General features: G+C 37.2%; 1 protein-coding gene across 2 annotated transcripts in view; it reads left to right on the top strand.

The window, feature by feature from the left end:
• Positions 1-18,553, top strand: part of LOC106869908 (uncharacterized) — a 74,260-nt gene that overhangs the window by 38,175 nt on the left and 17,532 nt on the right. For both annotated transcript variants that reach the window (XM_089360472.1, XM_089360474.1), the window contains exons 12-20: positions 1,030-1,264; positions 2,938-3,223; positions 5,877-6,055; positions 7,060-7,313; positions 9,021-9,090; positions 10,980-11,141; positions 12,463-12,769; positions 12,888-13,131; positions 15,605-15,791. In XM_089360472.1, the coding sequence (XP_089216598.1) occupies positions 1,030-1,264; positions 2,938-3,223; positions 5,877-6,055; positions 7,060-7,313; positions 9,021-9,090; positions 10,980-11,141; positions 12,463-12,769; positions 12,888-13,131; positions 15,605-15,791 (1,924 nt within the window). The remainder of the gene's footprint in view (positions 1-1,029; positions 1,265-2,937; positions 3,224-5,876; positions 6,056-7,059; positions 7,314-9,020; positions 9,091-10,979; positions 11,142-12,462; positions 12,770-12,887; positions 13,132-15,604; positions 15,792-18,553) is intronic.

The raw sequence follows: 18,553 nt of genomic DNA on the forward strand, positions 1-18,553 counted from the left end.
ACCTGTGGGCTTATGCCGAACGGCTGCTGTCGCGCGTGGGACGAGTCCGCCTTTCGGCCGAGTCTATCGGGAAAATTGCCCCACCACCTTCTTTCAAAGAGTAAGGCAAGACAGTCGTCATCGTACTGGTGGCCATGGTGAAAGAATGTGTGTGGTGGACTCGAGCGAAAGGATTAGAAACAAACACTTACCTCTCTGGCCAATCGCTCATCAACTTTTTTAACTACTACTTGAAAAGGAAGGCGAGAATGGAGAGGCAGGTTTTGTTTCGTGAAAGTTTCAAAAAAAAGTGGGTGAATGTAGTGAAGATGATGCGTGCGAGCAACGAAACCACTTTGAGCATGATTCTGTAAATCGAAAAGAGAGAGAGAGAGAGGGAGCACTTCGCTCTCGTGTTTATTCCCTCCCTGCCTGAGGTTACCGTGGTCTTTTCCGTAGTCTTTTCTTTCCACGGATAAATCTAATCTTGCTTTTTACATTATTTTTTCTTATTTTTCCCCTTTTTGTTTTCATTTTCGAAAAAGAAAAGCTCTACATTTGTATTTATCCCCTCTGTCTTCAGCCCTGTGTGGCCAATAGAGAAAGTTATCTATCTATCTATCTATCTATCTATCTATCTATCTATCTATCTATATATATATATATATATATATATATATATAAATCAAAATAAGCAATAAGGATTTTAAAGATGGTTGCAGTACGCACGTTTCATGCTACTCCATTTATTTAAGCAATGTGAGCATTACATTAAATGCAATATGTAGAGCAATCTTCAGCTGCACGAAAATGCAGAAAATTACAGTAGAATATCCTTGTTGCTTATTTTGATTTTTTGATCACCTAGTTTTTGGAATGGTTTTTATATAATACCATACCATACTATATTCTGGTGCCTAAACATAAGTACCATATTCAATTTTTGAATTTAAATCTAAACCTTTTATATATATATATATATATATATATATATATATATATATGCATACATGCATACACATTTATGCATGATGTTTTCTATCCACACAGGCCGGAATCAGTTGACTTTGATTACAAAGTGAAAGTACCCCTTCAAAATATATGCTTGACGGATGTATTCACGGAACCATATGACAACACAATAACTATAGATATAACATACAGGCTTGAAGCAGCAATTCCGAATAACAAAACATGGATCACGGCAGGTTTGACTTTGAATACTAAATTGTGGGTCGGCCAAGTTGCAATGCAGGAGAAAACTGGTATCGCAGATGTCATACTTGTAAATACAAATTCTCATTTTAACTTCCCTTTTCTTTCTTATTTTTTCATTGGTTTAAATTCTTCTGGTTATCTTTCGTTTATGTATGTAAAATTGTGAACAACAAAGTAATAGCAGAAGGGAATTTAAATTATTTCACAGAAAAGCAGTCTTAATTTAGTTGAGATCAACGATGTAAAGCTATATATATGAACACAATATGACATGGCGTTTCACCCAGATATTTTATCGTGAATAGATTATCAAACACCTTTTCTCAAGTTAACCTTTGCGTTTCCTCTGCATCACTCATGATACTCAAGACATATTTCCCTGGCGTCCATGCATCATATAAAATAAATATTCTCAATCGTTTTCAGACGCCAGAGTAATTTTGGACTTACCTGACAGCATTATAAGACAAGGGCTAAATAAAGGTCTGAAAACAAACATGGACGCTTAGGACACATTTATGAAAATGCTTGGAGCAGGCAAAGGCTTAAGATAGTCTCGGTGGTGTCATTGGTTTTCCTCTGAAATGTTTTGATAGTTTTAATCCTATATTTATTATTAATTCTACTTCTCCGAAGGCAGCGTGCTGGCAGAATCGTTAAAGCATCGAAAAAGTGCTTTTTCGGTATTTCTTCCGGCGGCTCTTTACATTATGTTTTCAAATTCGAGGTCAAATTTAACTTTCATTGATGAAATAGAATCTGGAGATCGACAAGCATATCTCATCACGGGGCGTCTTCATATATGTACACAAAAAGAAAAGTGTTAATCGCATGTACACTCAATCTCAGATCTTTGTCGCACCACTTGCAAATGCAACAACAACAACACACGCCTCACAAGCACTTCCTCTCTACAAACTACTTGCAGCACATACGTCTACTCGCACACACTTTCGCAGTCACTCAGTTAACCATTACACATGACGTCTGCTCACGCAGACACACAGACGACCTCACCTATATACATACATAGTCATCGACGCACCATTTATGCAAGCACACACACACATCAGATCACAGACACACGCAACGCACACATATGAAACATTTTCTATTGCACATACAAACATGCACACATAGGCAAGCACATACAATGCAACTCAGTTTTAATTTGTACACACGAAGCAAAAAATGATCACGCACACGCACGCATACATTGAGAAAGACAATGCACATGTATTTGAATTATACACACGCGTAAATAACAAACGTCAGTTCACATGGAAATTGCAAAACAATAACGCCAACATCACTGCATATAACAATTCTTACATGTACACATATCAACGTACACACACACACGCACACACACACAGACACAAACACACACACACACACACACACACACACACACACACACACACACACACATACACACTTGCTAACATTGCTTCAAACACACACGTATTCAAATAATATGAACATAAGAGACCGAAAGAATAAGTACAAAGCTTACAAAAATAAGTCCTGGAGTCGATTTGCTCGACTAAAGGTGGCCGCAGTCAAATGACTGAAACAAGTAAAAGAGAAAAAGAGTATACATTCAAATATGCATCTACACAACATACATAAATGCATTCGCCACTCCACACACATACGATCATATACACCTAATGAATGTCATATTTACTCGTCATATGAGTTATTATATGTTTCATTTTGTGCTACTTTAATTTCTAGAACGGACCTCAACGTGTTGACATCATTGATGTCAAACAGCTGACTTCTTTACCAATCTCTTATATACAAGGCTATAACATCAACATTAAGATTCCGCCCTTGACTGCGGCAAAAGTAGTGGTGAAAGTCTCAAGCGATTCATCTGCTCTTTCTGTCTGCTCAGTACGACTAGTAGCCAAAGGATCGAATATCGGATGCCTGAGGAATGAAACCACAGAAGTTCAAGAGATGAATTCCATTCTCAAGAAATCTATTCAACTAGATTTTGGACCCATTACGAATCTAGGTAGATTTATTGTTGTGTTTCTTACTATCGAACTTATTGAACATAGCTCTCTCTTTTTCATGTATGTATGTATGTATGTATGTTTGCATTATGTATGTATGTGTGTAGTATGAATGCATGGAATGTTTCTATGTATGTACGTACGTATGTATGCATGTACGTACCTACGTATGCGTGCATGTATGTATGTATGTATGTATGTATGTATGTATGCACCAATCTACTTATATTTATTTATATATATACATTTACAAGTGTATGTACATCATTATCTCACTATAGCATCTCTCTCTCTCTCTCTCTCTCTCTCTCTCTCTCTCTCTATCTCTCTCCCTCTTTCTCTAATATATATATACACACACACGAATATATATATGTGTGTGTGTATATACATATATGAATGCAGATATATATATATATATATATGTATAAATATATATATATATATATATATATATATGTGTGTGTGTGTGTGTGTGTGTGTGTGTGTGTGTGTGTGTGTGTGTGCATGTGTGTGTTTGTATGTGGGTATGTATGTATGTCCTTAGGCATTGCACCATCTCTCCAGATTAGTCAGCAATACCTGTGCAGAGTCTTAGGGCCAATAAGGCTTGCACGACAACTCACAGACCATCTCCACTCTGTTGAGATTATCCAAAGACAAGATGTCTGGTACCAATATGAGTTGCAAGCTCAGGGATGTGGGAACACCATGATATCAAGCATTGTCCAGTGCCATTCCCTGTATATCTGGTTTTACATCAGAGTAGCCTTCTCCAAGAGACACGCTTCAACAAGAGCTAAGGGCCGCCCCACTTCCAGGGGCTCTTCCAGCATGCCAGACACCATCCCGGAATTTCTGCTTGCTCGTGCTCTTGTTAGATAGTCATTGAACCTGCACTACGTTTATCAGTCTTTTTAACAAGTCTCTTTTAGTCCTGGTGGGTTTCTAGCAACCCTCCTCTCCAGGCTATCCTGGTGGCGTGTAAAGGTTTAGTCGCCGATGACCTGACTATGCAACAAGTTGTACAGGCTTCCATGTTACCAGTAGCACTTATGAGAGCCTTATAGGTGACCTGACATAATATATGTATATGCACAGATACACGTTCACAATAGGATATGGCATGGACTGAATACTTAAGAGCTTCGCTTCACAATAATGAGATCCAGGTTCGATCCTACGTCATGAAATCTTATACAAATGCCATTTTCTGGGGCTTGTTTTCGTTTTAGGTAGAGACCGTGTATGTCACTGTTTATGTGGAAATTATGTGTGCTTGCAAGTATATTCCGTATTTTCATATCAATGGCTCGGATCTCATCAAGCGTCCCATCAGGCAGCCCAAATGTTGATATGGGTACTGTCACTGCGCACACATTGTAGGTCACTGTTTTATTGAATGCAGAGAGTTCTGAGGTCCAAAGTTTTTTATTCGGCTGTAATATTCTTTAGTGTAATATTCTTTTGTTACAGGTGCCATTGTAAGATATATTTTTATCCATCCCGAGATACCTGTAGCATTCCTCGTCAGATACAAGGGAAACAATCAAATCATTGATGGAGATGTTACTAGTCTAGTTTATAGTTTTCCTCTTTTTCACAACAATGTAACATTTATCCTGACCAAACTCCAACCCTACATTCTTTCAGAATGTTGTAACTAGGTCAAGGCTCTTTTTCATCTCATGCATATTCTTTGCATAAAGTTTCAAGTCATCCACAAAGAAACAGTGTGTAATTTTGGTATTTCTTGTTTCCTTGTGAACCAGTGCGATATCCTTCAGACTTCCTTAACATTAATTACAAGGGGTTTACAGGAAGTATAAACAGCATCACAGAGAGGCTGTCCCCTTTGAATATGCCTTTCAGATACTCTATTCTATCGGTGATAATACAGTCACTCTTTGTATTTAATTTCAAGATGGTGGTCCAAGATGAAGTCAGGTCAGCTATGGCTTTGACTGTTCTCACTGGAACTTTAGCAAGTTGAAGGGCTTCAAGCATCCATGAGTGGGGAACAGAGTCAAAGACTTTCTTGTAGTCTATCCACATTGAAACTAGGTTCCTCCTATGCCCTCGTACTTTGACATCACAGTTTTGTTAATTAAAGATTGCTCGGCACATCCCCAGATTCCCTTCTTTCCAGCTGCTTGTTCTGCTGTGATGCTGTTATTGGTTTCACAATGGTCCTGGAGGAAGAGATTCAAGCATACTGTATATATCTTATACATTAAGTTCTGGCATGCAGTTGGTCGGTAGCTTTCTGCCATGTGGGTGGTTCTGCATTTAGGGATCAACTTTGTCTCTGCCAGAGCCAACCAGTGTAGTATGCTACTGTTCCCAATGAGAGCTTGCTGGTACAGATTGAGAAGATATGGTTGGTAGAATGTTAGCTTCTTGTACCAATATCCAACAATCAAGTCTCTTCCAGGTGCTTTTCCATCCTGGAGTTTCTGGATCACAGATGCAAGACTTCCACCATCAATGCTGTATGTCTTGAATGTAACGCTGGAGCAATAACCTTTTCGGATTTCTTTCAGCCACAGAGCATCTTAGTTAAATTCCTTCTCTTCACTACAGATTCCCCTCCAGAAGCAGTCTATGTATGTATGTAATATATATATATTTATATGTATGTATGAATTTCAGGGGTCCATGGAATCCATCAGAGTACTTTCTTTGATAAAAGCTCTGTACTACTACAAGCGTTGGTCACTTTTCAAGCTGCTTCGTCAGGTACTTTGACATTAAGTGTTACACTGGGCAGTCAGACTCCCATTGACACCACATTCCCATTAACAGCAACTTCAAATGCAAGCGTCAATTATGTAAGTTTTTTATCTTCTTTTTACAGTCGACGAAAAAATCTCGTTTTAATTAATTTTATAATTATTTTAAGTATTTTTGTAAAAACTGATAGTGGATTTTAAGGCCTCCATAGCTCAGCATTGACTGACAGAGGTCCATGTATCTCCACATCAGCAATGGTTCCACGGTATCTTTTACATACCACCCTAAGCTGATTTCTTCTGCTTCGATACAATCTTGGCAACTGATCAAACCTCTCCCACCCTTTCTTCCAGGAAACTACAGCCTAACGGTGTCACTCTTAGCGGGGAAGTCTCCGTGCGCTGTCAACATTTCATCTGAGACAGAATCTATCAATTACGCTATTTCTGTGGAGGCTTCCAGAGTATGTTACGATCTGGCAATGGAACGGATTAACTTTATGGTTCAGTGAAATATTCCAAATGCTGGCATCTGCGCTGGTACGTTAAATGAGTGATGGGATGCTATATTTAAAAGGAAAAATCCAGTAGCAATATTTCTTAAAATCTTATATCACTTGATTAGTCTGTCGTTGTTGTCGAGACACTGTATTATTCTTTCTCTACAAAGCCTATTCATTTGAAGTATTCACTATTAGAAATGATGAGGTAGAGCGAGGCGATTGGTATGAGTGGCTTCCGCGTAAAAAGTGATTTCTTCCAAATTCAAGCATAAACATTTACTTTGGTCGCATTCCATCCCTGTGCAAGTTGAAAACTTTATTATTACTGGATCTGTTAGGTTGCGAGCTGGCAGCATTGTTAGCACGCCGGGCAAAGTGCTTAGCGGCATTTCGTCCGTCTTTACGTTCTGAGTTCAAATGCTGCCGAGGTCGACTTTGCCTTTCATCCTTTCGGGGTCGGTAAATTAAGTACCAGTGAGACACTGGGATCGTTGTAATCATAATTCCCCTCCCCTCAAATTTTAGGTTTTGTGCCTTTAGTAGAAAAGATTATTACTGTATCTTTGTGTATGAATTCGGATTTCTTTATTTATTGAACAGACTAACGTAGTGAAAAATGTAGTGAACTTTGTGGCACCCATTGCAAACAGAACCAGTACAAATGTGAACAAAGGGGAAGCGAAAAGAGTGGTCATACAGTTTTATGTCACCCCAGAAACATTCCAAAGCATGAAATTCCAAACGAGAGTCAACAACATTGGAATGGTTGAAATTTGTGACTACAATATAATTCATTCTGGTACCAACATACCGTGTTTGGACAAGAAACTAATTACAGGAAAAAATATTTCAAAGTAAGTCTTTTTTCTTATCACAAGGATGACGTGCGCACGCACACATCCATTTCAAATTGAGGCTCCAGGTAAGAGATCGAGTTTAGTTTTTCAAGAAATAAAAAAATTATTATTATATTCGTGTGCGTGGTGTGTATGAATGTATAACACCATCATCATCATCATCATCGTTTTTATATCTATTTTGCCATGCTTGCAAGCGTCAGATAGAATTCACTGAAGCAGATTTCCTAAGGCCAGAATATACTTCCTGTTGCCAACCCTCGCCTGTTCCTGAATAAGATAATGTTTCTCTATGGGCAGACATGCTTTCTCAAAAGATTGGAAACGAAGGAAACTGAACACACACACACACACACACACACACACACACACACACACACACACACACACTCACACTCACACTAAATTACCTGCTGCTGTATACCTTTTACCAAGGAATATACCCACTGAAGTAATTACCAGAAGTGCCTTTGGATATATCTGTCCCTTAGAGGCTTTAAAAACATCTAACTTATACCTATATATATGTATATATATATATATATATATATATGTGTGTGTGTGTGTGTGTGTGTGTGTGTGTGTGTGTTACGGTAATGCTAGCGCCAAGCAGTGTTTAGGCATAAGAAAAGTTTAGGTGTGTTCAAATATGTTTGTGGCGTATTTCAAGTGCTAAACGGCAAATTCACTGCAGTGACAGTGGAGAAAAATTCCCAGACGTCGCTGTTTCTAGTTCTTCAGCCGTCCTGAGAATCCTGATAGGGGGCGACGCTGGACAAGTTTGATCCTATTAAATGGCACAGTAAGTTTGTATCTCCTGGCAAAGCCTCGAATGGCTCAAAGCGTTTTGAGTATTAGTATTTTAGCATTTGAGTGGAAGCTCGATAAAGGGATTATTTCTGCTTTTCGGTCCTTAACGTAGTTCTTCGTTCGGTTTATAATAACCCCGTGGAGTCCACTCTGATGCAATCACACAGATCACAGACCAAGGACCAGGTCTTAGAATAACTTCCTCCTTTCCTGCCAATTATTGTAAAGGTTCTAAAAAGATTCTAGGCGCTGCTCCTCTTCCTATCACAAATCCTTACAAAAAAAAAAGAAACAAAAAACAAAAAACGTAGAATGAGTGACAACATTCAATTAAAATTTATAGCCTAACAAGGCAGTAAGTAAATTGCAACGGAGGCCACCGATCTGCTTGCATATCCTGTCATGAACCAGCACCATATTTCCAACACCATCTTTGTTTCTGTCCACTCGTTATTTCAGCCCCTTGCGTGGTTATCTTCCTCTCTCAATTTAATGAGGAATCGCTGTCTGCCCGTCGCTGCATTCACCAGAGGTTTGACATGTTGCCGTTATTTATTTACCGCAGATCAGTTTTGCATCAGTAGATATATAAATGAAAGTCATTTCGTTTATGTCTGCCCACTCCTGCGTTTTTTCTTCTTCTTCTTTTTAGACATAGTGTATCAATAACAAAACAGCGTCGAAATTTTTTGTCTGCTGTTTCTTGAAAGCTTTCTCAATCGCATAAAGGCACTCTTCACTAGAAGATACCGCTATGTAGTCGTGCTTTCTCGTATTATAAACAGACTTTTGCATTCTCCGACTTTGTCCTTGATTGGAGTCTCCAAAGAACCTTCCATATTGAAAACAACTTCCATACCGTTTTTTTCTTTCCTTTCTGTTTCAAAATTTCAGGGAAGAATGGATGATTGAAGCGAATATTTGTTCGTGGCCAATCGATGAGGAAGATCCGGAAAGTAACAAGGTGTGTTCAAAGTAATTCTAAATAGACAGCATTTAATATTACTGTAATTACAAATTTGTATTATTCTAGGTTTACAACAAAATCGATTGACAACATTGCATTATGGAACTGAGTCTTGAACTCTACCAAAAGTACATCAATCAGCTTGATGCTTTTCATATGCGATGCTTGCATACTACCTCCAACATAAACCGAGTGACCATATTCATAACATTGAGGTACCAGCAAAATGCATTCAACCCATCCTCATCAGAATACAGCTTGGATGGTCAGGTTATCTCTCACCTATGAATGATATCAGAATCCATCAAATATATATATATATATATATATATATATATATATATATATATATATATATATATATATATATATATGTGTGTGTGTGTGTGTGTGTGTGTGTGTGTGTGTGTGTTTACATATATACTACCAAACAAATGTGATTTTTATTGAACTCATAATACTTATTGTAGTCCAGTTCTGAATACTTTCTTAAATATTTTCTTCCGGCAAGCCAAGTAAGATCGTTGCCAGTGCCCCTGGACTGGTTCTTGTGCGGGTGGCACATGAGATGCACCATTTTGAGCGTGGCCGTTGCCAGTACCGCCTGACTGGCTCCCGTAGGATTTTCGAGCGAGATCGTTGCCAGTGCCCCTGGACTGGCTTGTGCGGGTGGCACATAAAATACACCATTTTTCGAGCGTGGCCGTTTTCGTGCGGGTGACACGTAAAAGCACCCACTACACTCTCTGAGTGGTTGGCGTTAGGAAGGGCATCCAGCTGTAGAAACTCTGCCAAATCAGACTGGAGCCTGGCGTTGCCATCCGGTTTCACCAGTCCTCAGTCAAATCGTCCAACCCATGCTAGCATGGAAAGCGGACGTTAAACGACGATGATAAACTGCTTTTAACATTTTCTTATTATCAAAGAATGTATAACTGTATTTTAATAAGCAATGTTAAATCTCTGAACGAGGTGTTAACAGTAACTGCACGATAAAGTGAAGTATATTTGCCATTTAAATGTGGCTGACCCCTAAGGGTGGATGTTACTGTTGCTTTTAGCCCCAGGAGAACATCTCCTCCAGCTGGCTTATCGACACATATCTGTGTCCTGTCTATTTTTGCCAAGGGAAGTTATCCTTCCCATCTTGATCTGCGATACGTACGGACCCGAGTTTCAGGGTTATTTCCCTTCTTCAGCGTACGATAATCGCCGACCTTTGATGAGAATGACAATCCCTTGGCAATATATAAGTCTTTTAATACTTTTGCGATAAATAGTACTTAACACAACAAAGCTCATACAAAGCTTTACATTTTACTTTTACTCGTGCGGTACTTTACAACTTTACTTTGTTATATATATGTATATATATGTATATGTGTGTGTACATATATATATATATATATATATATATATATATATATATATATATATATATATATATATATATATATATATATATATATATATATATATATATATATATATATATATATATAATGTATATATATATATATATATATATATATATATATATATATATATATGTACACACACTACACACACATATATATATATATATATATATATATATGTATATATATGTATATTTGACCGTTGACTGAACACTATTCAATTTTTTTTCTCCGTGTTTTTCTCCTTGTCTCCGTATTCTTTCTGTTGAAGAGCGTAGCTCGAAACGTCAAAGACTTTCCGTATTCCCGAGCGTCATACTAATATATACTTTTGTTATTTACACCACCTGTCCTCGTCTGTTGTTATTATTTGTATATTCTCCCATATATATATATATATATGTATGTGTGTGATACATATATGATATATGTGTGTTTATATGTCTGTGTATTCTCTATTTTCCAAAGGTTCAAGTAGAAGCTATCGTCAAAGTACCCAAGAATAGCGCCATCTCATTAAACGACGTGATTAATGTTACTACTGATATTTACATCAACGATTCTCTGGTGGAGACGACACAATTGGCGCTAACTGTCGTCGATGCATTTACAGAAGACTTCCTGGATTGGGTTCGTAAAGTTCCATTATATGTGACAAATCGTTGCGTGGTTTTCACTTTATTGTCAATGTGTGTGTCATGGCAAGACATATTTTATACTGAGCTCTATGATTTGGCTTTTTCTTCTATATCCGAATTCTGAATTTGAACGTAGAAGATATCTGTCCATCCATGTCAGATATCTATCTATCCATGTTATATATATATATATATATATATATATATATATATATATATATATATATATATATATATATATATAGTTATAAATAAGGGCAAAAAGACAAAATTTTCTGTGCCAATATATTGAAAAATAGAAGGTACATCGTCTAACCACATGAAATATATTTTCACTTATATTATTACACGATTTGTCGAAACGAGGAAAGCAAGGTAACAAAAATTCATAAAAATACAGTTATCCCCGAATCGGTTTCGATTTCTGGATTAATCCCCAAAAGATTCTTCCTTCATCAGCGAGGAACACAAAAATGAAAATAAATGAAATACTTAGACATAACCACGGAAAAGCTGATGCTAAAACATGAATACGTTTAAGCACCACAAATATATCTAAATAGAAAATCCGTAGCAAGCCTCGACACAAGTGTAGCCGGTCAGTGTGTGTGTGTGTGTGTGTGTGTGTGTGTGTGTGTGAAGGTGCATGGCTCAATGGTTAAAACGTCGGGCTCACAACCATGAGGTAGTAAGTTTAATTCCCGGACCGGATTGTGTGTTGTGTTCTTGAGCAAGACATTTTATTTCACGTTGCTCCAGTTCACTCAGCTGTAGAAATGAGTTGCGACATCACTGGTGCCAACCTGTATCGGCCCCTTTGCCTTTCCCTTGGATAACATTGGTGGTGTGGAGAGGGGAGGCCGGTATGCATGGGCGACTGCTGGTCTTCCATAAAAGATCTTGCCCGGAGTTGTGCTTCGGAGGGGAACTTTCTAGGTACAATCCCATTGTCACTAATGATCGAAGGGGTCCCTTTACCTCTTGATACATATATATATATATATATATATATATATATGTGTGTGTGTGTGTGTGTGTGTGTGTGAGAGAGAGAGAGAGAGAGAGAATATCTTTCTGCGTTGAAAAAGGAGAGATAGAAAGAGATAGATAGATAGAGAGGGAGAGAGGGACAGCGAGTGCGTATTCTTTTATTTTTTTTCTTGTTTCAACTATAGGGCTATGGCCATGCTGGAGAACCGTCTTGAAGAGTTTATCTCTTTTGGGGACCACATCTCCCCCAATTACTTGTGTGTATGGTGAATTCTTTAATTTTTGTGCGATGTCTAACAGTTCAATTTTGTTTTACATTGTAGATGACAAATGACAACACAACAAATCTTATAAGTGCTGCTGGAACACCAGTTACGAGCGCTGAAATTGGAGAAGTCTTTGATTTGAATATAAACTTATCCATTCCAGTTAATTCATCAAGCCTTGTTAAATTCAATGTTTCTGTACCAGTGACCGAAACTGCCCATTTGACCATACGAGATATTAAATACAACGGCTCAGACCAAGATATTGCTTGCATTGACGGTGCTGAAGTTAATTTTGCCTCAACCAAAAATACCAGTCAAATTGATAAGGGCGAAATGGATTTTGGTATTGTCACTAATACAGGTAGGAGGCTGTGTGGCAGATATTATTTTAATAACAAAGTTTCCTAAAACTACTACTGCTACTAATAATAATAATAATAACACATTTCATTATCCGGTTCTCGTTTTTATCTTCTTAGGTGTAACCCGCAGAATATTGCAACAAAAGGAACTATATTTCAGTACAATTCATGTTATTTTAACATTACAAATGGCAGATGCCAAGGAAAATACAGATCAATCAGACAAGAGCATTATGATGGAACTTCGAGTTGGTAGTTTTATCGGTACTCTAGATCATATTGTGAAAGTCAATAGAAATGCTAATAATGCCCCGAAACTGTACTTTGAGGCCGGCTTTAACGATACGGGAAGACCTTTGTTGTACGTACAATATTTTGAATCTTTTTATAATTTTCATTTGCTGATCAAGTTTGTAAGTGTATGTGACAGTAAATGTATTTTGTCGATGGTATTTAAGGTCAAAATCGGCTCTGAGTGAGCAATCCTATTATAAAACTCTGTAGGACGTACTCCTTTGAGAATACCATATGCACCAATGATAACTGCATGGCATTTAGGATTATCCCTACCATTAACTGTAGAACTCGAAATGTAGTTTACAGCATAAGATGCATAGAAGCCGCTTGTAAAAACATAGGGGAGACATCTAGGAGCATTGCGGAACGACTAAATAAACATTTGAGACAATATGACGACAAAAAAAAGTCTTTCGACAAATACGGGAGTGCATCCTCATAAATGAAACTTCCCCAATACTAAATAGGAAATATACTTAGTAGATATAATAACCCCATACCCACAGTTTACACAGGTAGAGTAGAATAGTTAGTGGGCTGTTATGTAGAAGGAGGTATGTATGTATGTGTGGGTGTATGTATGTATGTATGTATGTAAGTGTGGGTGTATGTATGTTTGTGTGGTGTATGTATGTGTGGGTGTATGTATGTATGTGTGGGTGTATATATGTATATATGTAAGTGTGGGTGTATGTATGCATGTGTGGATGTATGCATGTATGTAAGCGGGTAAGACAAAATGAGAAATATACAGAATAAAGAATTGTGTACCGGTTTCGGCATTAACGTCTTACTTACGTAACAACATCCGTGTTCTCTTCAGCACAATCGTTCTAGAATCAATATAATTTGCAGAACTATACACGAATTGTCTTCATAAAATAAGACTTTCATACAGTTCTACCGATTACATTGGGGTTATTTTTCAAAATGTCTCAGCTCCGGAGCGCAAAATTCCGGAAACAATTCTGCTTAGAATTAATCACTAGCCTGTTTGGTCTGGTTAAGTCAAAATGTTTTTAATATTCTTCCTTCACACTTGGATTGTTTAAATGTAGTTACAATAATATGTCCATCTACTGAAATGAAATTTCAGTAAATCTTCTGTATCTTTTTGGAGCTGAAGGTTGCTCTGCATTTTACATTTAATGTAATGCTCACATTGCTTAAATAAATGGAGTCGCATGAAACGATTGTACTGCATTAATCTTGAATATCCTTGTTGCTTATATATATATATATATATATATATATATATATATATATATATATATATAAGCAAACGAGCCTCCCGTTGCGTAGAAGAGTAGCAGTCCATAAAGACAAATAAACCTCCCTCAATACTGCCAAATTCCACTCAGTGGCCATATAGACTCTTGCGCCAGAAACAAAAACCCTAAATTCCTTATATTCCCTTTCTATCAATGTAAAGACAGAATCTCCACACAAGAAAGAATCAACAAGGAGAATCTTTTCATAGAGAAATTCCAACCATTTCTTAACACACATACCCCTCAGTGACCTTATTTCTCTAGGAACAGATATAAACTTCCTGTTGAAAAAAGAGTTCATAACTGCAACTAAAAACATTTGTCTTCCCTTACACACACTTCCTGTTTTGACACCACACTTCCTGCTTAACACAAACTTTTAACCCTTTTTTAAAACCTAACACAACTCTCAATTCTCAGGCATCCTTATTTTTCCAACCATTATATACATGAATTACCATTGAACTTCAAAAGCTCAAAGACAATATAATGTATAGGTATATTTATTTTTTTATATATTATTTTTTTTATATATTATTTTCTTCATTTTGTACTTCTTTGTAAAAAACATTTTCATTCTCCCTCTTCTTGAAAATTTGCTTCGCAATGAAAGCCGGTTAGAGAAATCTTTATTAAAATATGTTTCCAGTTTAGCATTCTGCCTTATTATTATTTTTCATTTTCCTATATATATGTATATATATATATATATATATATATACATACCCCTACCTCTACCTCTACCTCTACCCCCACCTCAGCCTAACCCACACTCCACCCATGCCTTCCCCACCTCCCAACACCCTCACATCACATCACACCACGCACACACTACAACTGACCAACTCCTTTTTCCCTTCCCCATTTTCACACATACATACGTCAAGATCACCAGCATTCTATCTCCCACACACACAGCCCCTCGTTCTTCGATCACCGTTCTTTCTCCCCCCTTTGTTATCTCCCCCTTTCTTAGCTCACCTGTGTATAATTTCTAACTTCCGGTCAGTCATTACTATGATTGACCGTTGACTGAACACTATTCAATTTTTTTTCTCCGTGTTTTTTCTCCTTGTCTCCGTATTCTTTCTGTTGAAGAGCGTAGCTCGAAACGTTAAAGACTTTCCGTATTCCCGAGCGTCATACTAATACATCCTTTTGCTGTTTACACCACCTGTCCTCGTCTGTTGTTGTTTTTTCGTACATTCTCCCATATATATATATATGTATTTATGTATGAATGCACATAAATCTTGACTGTTTCAGTAACCATTTCTTGACTGTTCACGCCTTAATGAGACTAGAGAATGACTCGATGGCTGAACTCCGTCCAGCTTTGGCTATTTTTTACCTGTCACCGTGGGTTCAATATGCGGACCGTTTTACTACAAACAAAATCGGAGCACCACCCAATGCAACTTTTGACAATAAAACAGGAAGACTCGAATTTAAGGTATTTATTCTATTATTATTATTATTATTATTATTATTATTATTATTATTATTATTATTATTATTATTGTTATTATTGTTATTATTATTTTTTTTATTGTTATTATTATTATTATTATTATTATTATTATTGTTATTATTATTATTATTATTATTATTTTTATTGTTATTATTATTATTGTTCAGTAGTTTTATTTTTATAACGTGCTTTCACTTCACTACCGAGCGCAGCTATGTGCGCCTTGGGTATGTGCTGTGGTTTGCTGTGGTGCTCTTATGTTTACTGTATTGAAAGTGTTTTGCGTAGAATGTGTGCAGTACCCAGTAGTGCAATTTTCTGTATGTTATATATATTTGTAAGTCCTAGTATTTTTGTTATGTATTTGTCTGAATATTTTTTTATTATACCTAAGGCACCTACTATGATAGGAATTGTTTCTGTTTTTAGATTCCACATTCGAGTTATCTCTATTTCCAGGTCTTTGTATTTTGAAAGTTTTTCCATTTCTTTTAGAGAAACGTTGTCATCTGCTGGTATTGATACATCAATTAGAAAGCATTTTTTTTCTTCATGATCTTTGACAACTATATCTGGTCTATTTGCCTTAATTTCTCTATCTGTGTGTATTGGCATATCCCAGAGTATGGTTGCTTTCTCGTTTTCTGTGACCTTTTCTGGCGTGTGTTTATACCATCTTTTTTCTGTTGTTATTCCATAGTGTTGGCATAGCTTCCAGTGTATATAGGTCCCAGCACTGTCGTGTCTGTGAATATATTCCTTCTTAGACAGGACTGGGCAGCCAGAGATAATATGATTTATTGTTTCTTGTCGATCTCCACATATTCTACAGTTACTTGTTATATTTCTTTTCATTATGTGTTTTTGGTAATTTCTGGTGGGGAGGCTCTGGTCTTGTGCAGCAATTAAAAATCCTTCAGTCTCTGCTTTGAGTCCTGAGCCTCTCAGCCATTGCTGGGATTTTTCTCTGTCTATTTCTTTCGCATTTAGTTTAGCCCAGTATTTACCATGTAGGGGCTTTTCTTGCCATCGTTTTATCATGGTCCGTTGCTGTTCTAGTTTTAGTTTGGATTTCATTCGTTTTATAGCTTTTGTTGTTTCTTCTTCTTCTTCTTCTTCGTATTTGTTAGGTATATTGATTTCCTGTTTGTATTTGTCAGCTTCCTTAAATACTGAAAACAGTTTTTTGTTTTGCTCGTGTTTTGTGGCTATTTGTATTAGTTTCCCTTGCTTTTGGAGTAGGTATTTTTGCAGTCCTATGGTGGTTATTTTATAATAGTTTTCTGGCTGTATAAGATCCCTGCCACCTTCTGTGCGCTGTATATATAGCCTTTCTATATCAAATTTTGGGTGGTGCATCCTATATCCTGTCATTATTTTTCTTGTTTTCCTGTCTATTTTACATAGTTCGTTTAGTGTCCAGTTAAGGATGTTGTAGCTGTAGCTTATAACTGGGACAGCTAAAGTGCTGATACCCATTATCTTGTTTTTAGCATTGAGCTCTGTTTTTAGTATTGATCTAACTCGTCTATAGGACTCTTTCTTTATTTTTTCTTTCATTTGTGTATGTTGTATCCTATCTAGTTCATTGACTCCTAAATACTTATATGGTTGGCTTTCGTCTAGTTCTCTTATTTCATTGGCTTTATCTAGTGTTATATTGCTACTTTTAACTAATTTTCCTCTTTTCAGGGTTGCTTTGGCACATTTTTCTAATCCGAATTTCATTTCTATTTCCTTGGTAAAGCCGTGTACTGTCTGTAGTAGTGTTTCTAGCTCGTTGTCGTTTTTTGCATATAATTTTAGGTCATCCATATATAGAAGGTGGCTGACTGTTTTTCCATAGCATTTGTAACCGCATCCAGTTCTATTTAGCAATTCTGTTAAAGGTGTGAGTGCCAGGCAGAACAGGAGTGGAGAGAGCGTGTCTCCCTGGAATATTCCTCTTCTAATGGGTATGGCTTTCGTTTTCACAAGTCCCTCTTTTGTTTGGAGCTGTAGCACTGTCTGCCATTTGTTCATTGAGTGCTCTATGTATTTTATGATAATTGGTGCCACCTTGTTTATGGCTAGTGTTTCCAGAATCCACGTGTGGGGAACACTGTCGAAAGCCTTTTGGTAGTCCACCCAGGCCATACTGAGGCCTTTCTTCTTTCTGCGGCTGTCTTCAGTTATGGCTTTATTGATCAATAATTGATCTTTACAGCCGTATGAGCCCTTGCAGCATCCCTTCTGCTCTTCTGGAAACAGGTTGTTATTTTCCAGGTGTTTACTCAATCTCTGCGATATTATTGCAGTAAAGGCTTTGTAGATCGTAGGGAGACAGGTTATAGGTCTATAGTTTTGTGGTTTCTCCGTTTCCGTGAATTTGGGGATTAAGATGGTTTTCCCTTTTGTGAGCCATTCAGGCATTGTCTCTGGATCTGCTATTATGTTGTTAAAGTTTTTTGCCAGCTTTGTATGCATTGCTGGCAGGTGTTTTAACCAGAAATTGGGGATCTTGTCGTGTCCAGGTGCATTCCAGTTGCTTAGTCTTTGCAGTGTCTGGGTGACCTCTTCAGTTGTTATAGGGGCCCAGAGTTGCTCAGGTGCTAAGTTCGTTGTTTTAATGGTCCTTTTTTGGGGTTGTTGCTTCACCGACCATATTTGTTTCCAGAATTTCTCTAGTTCTTCTGCTGTTGGTGCTGAAGTAATGTCTATTTTATTTTTACCCAGTTCTTGGTAGAGTTTTTTGGGGTTGGATT

Source organism: Octopus bimaculoides, chromosome 11 (genome assembly GCF_046866305.1).
Source record: "Octopus bimaculoides isolate indiv1 chromosome 11, ASM4686630v1, whole genome shotgun sequence".
NCBI lineage: Eukaryota > Metazoa > Mollusca > Cephalopoda > Octopoda > Octopodidae > Octopus > Octopus bimaculoides.